Source organism: Rhagoletis pomonella, unplaced genomic scaffold (genome assembly GCF_013731165.1).
Source record: "Rhagoletis pomonella isolate Grant_MI unplaced genomic scaffold, Rhpom_1.0 Rhpom_scaffold_09193, whole genome shotgun sequence".
Taxonomy (NCBI): Eukaryota; Metazoa; Arthropoda; class Insecta; order Diptera; family Tephritidae; genus Rhagoletis; species Rhagoletis pomonella.
Genome location: NW_023467721.1, coordinates 4,053 through 6,406, shown reverse-complemented (window position 1 = coordinate 6,406; position 2,354 = coordinate 4,053). Strand labels below are relative to the sequence as shown.

Here is a 2,354-nt window from a genome sequence, read left to right as displayed (position 1 = left end):
AAAAAACCTAACATTAATTTGTACATACATATTTACAAGGCACAACTCCGCGACAAACAACTCCAATGCTTTGCCTACATGCATGTACATATGCATACGAACAGAAAAACAAAACGAAAAAGGCAATACTGCATTGACCGTACCTATTCCGCGGACATGTACATATGTACATACGTGCATGCAAAGAGTTAGCGGCAAATTAAATACATGGGATACATAGGGCACTAGTAACACATATGTGTACATATGTATCTCAAAATAATGAGAGTAACATATGTATGTATGAAAGGTATTTGAAAATAAATGAGAACATCGAAATGGAATACATTAAAAATAAAATACAAAAATTAAGTACATGAAATTGAAATGCATGAAATTGAAATTATGTCAAAGGCAGGAGTTCCCAACATCCCCACCCTCGTGAATCAGCCCGATTCACTACCTTCGACGTCCAGAACAGCCAATTTGGAGACGGCGCGTCGCTTCAATCCACCGGAAGTGCGTACGTCCACTTGTCTGACCACACCATCTTCTCCCGTATACAAGCGTTCCACCTTACCTCGGCACCAGTCCCGGCGAGATACATTGGGATCGCATATGAAGACGAGGTCATCTATCTGCAGAGGTTTTGTTCTCTGGCACCACTTAACCCGGCGTGTCAATGTGGGAAGGTACTCCGCTATCCATCGCTTCCAAAAATGGTCCCTTAGTTGCCGGGCAAGACGCCACTGTTGTCGCAGAAGGCACGTCTTCTCCAGAACTTCGTTGGCAATCGGAGTTTGCGGTGTGTTGGCTTCACCCAGAAGGAAGTCATTAGGAGTCAGCGGCTGCTCCTGGTTGGCATCGATGGGCAAGTGCGTCAGCGGCCGAGAATTCACTATATTTTCCGCCTCGATGAGGAAACAGTTGAGCGTGTGCTCCCGTGGCGACCTTTCCTTCAACGTGTGTCGTAGTACCCTCTTGACGCACTGCACCAACCGTTCCCAAGCGCCCCCCTCTGCCGGGTTGAAAGGCGAGTTAAAAATCCACTCTACGCCCCTTTGCGACAGCTCACTCTGCAAGCGATCGCAATGGAATACTTCACTGAAGCGCTTTGCTTCCATGTCAGCACCGACGAAGTTCTTCCCATTATCGGACCTGATGCGTACGGGAACGCCGCGGCGGTTTATAAAGTTCCGCATTGCGACTATACATGAGTCAGTGCTGAGGTCATGGGCCAACTCCAAATGCACAGCCCTGACGGTCAGGCACGTGAATAACGCCACCCATCTTTTTTCGTTGGCGCGACGAACAGTTACTGTTATCGGTCCAAAGTAATCAAGGCCCGTATAGCTGAACGGCCTGATATGGGGAGTTAGCCTATCAATCGGAAGCGGACCCATCAATGGTGGCACGGCGTGGATTTTCTTTAGGCGGCATACGGCGCATTTGGCGACTACACTGCGCAGCAAACTTCTGAGGCGTGGTACCCAGTAACAGCGACGTATCTCGCAAATAGTGGCTTCTAGATTTTGATGATGCATTTTGATGTGGTAGTGCATGGTGACCAGAGTTGTAAAATCATGCTTTGGCGGCAGTATGATTGGGCGCCTCGAGTATATTGGGAGCCAGCTGGCAGCATCTATGCGTCCTCGTACACGAAGAACACCGTCTTCATCAATATAAGGCGAAAGTTGAATAAGCGAACTGGTGCGTGGTAGGTCCTGGCCGCTTTCGATCTGCTGAAACTCCTCGGCGTATTCACCACGCTGAACAAGACGGCACAAACAAAGCTTAGCAGTCTCGACTTCTTTGGCTGTCAGCCCATAGCATCGTTCTGGTGGATTACGACGGCGGCAAATTTCAATGAATCTCAGGACCCATGCTGTCGTCCTCACCAGTTTGCTGAATGAAGAGAATCGGTTATAATCTAAAAATGTACAACTTACGATCGCAAGGGCAAATTTAGGGCGAAGTTCCTTGTCCGCTTCCTCATGATGATTGCATGTGAAACCCTCTGACGGCCAAGCCTGCTCTTCTCGTAACAAAAATGGTGGGCCGCAGGTCCAACGTGCAGATGAGCTGAAGTCGATAAAGTTATTAGCTCGAGTGGCCTCATCGGCGACATTGTCCTCGGTAGGTAGCCATCTCCAATTTGCGGTAGTAGTTGCGGCTAATATCTCGGCGATCCGATGCTGCACAAATGGCTTATAGCGCCGATGTTCGCTGCGAAGCCACTGGATTACCGTTTTGGAGTCACTGCAAATGATGCAGTCATCAATGTCCAAGGAGTGTTCCTCCCGGACGCAGCTCATTAAACGCGTACCCAGCACGGCTGCCTGAAGCTCCAATCGAGGCACCGTCAAAGACTTCAT

At 48.9% G+C, this 2,354-nt stretch overlaps 1 protein-coding gene across 1 annotated transcript; it reads right to left on the bottom strand.

Moving 5' to 3' along the window:
• Positions 1-425: 425 nt before the first annotated feature.
• On the bottom strand, positions 426-1,523 carry LOC118756192. The gene has a single exon (XM_036490968.1). It carries the CDS (start codon positions 1,521-1,523, stop codon positions 426-428), a length of 1,098 nt encoding a protein of 365 aa, XP_036346861.1.
• Between the last annotated feature and the right edge of the window lie 831 nt (positions 1,524-2,354).

What these genes read in the sequence shown, in the direction of transcription:
- LOC118756192 (XM_036490968.1), bottom strand. Translation starts at nt 1,523, where the DNA reads ATGCATCATCAAAATCTAGAAGCCACTATTTGCGAGATACGTCGCTGT.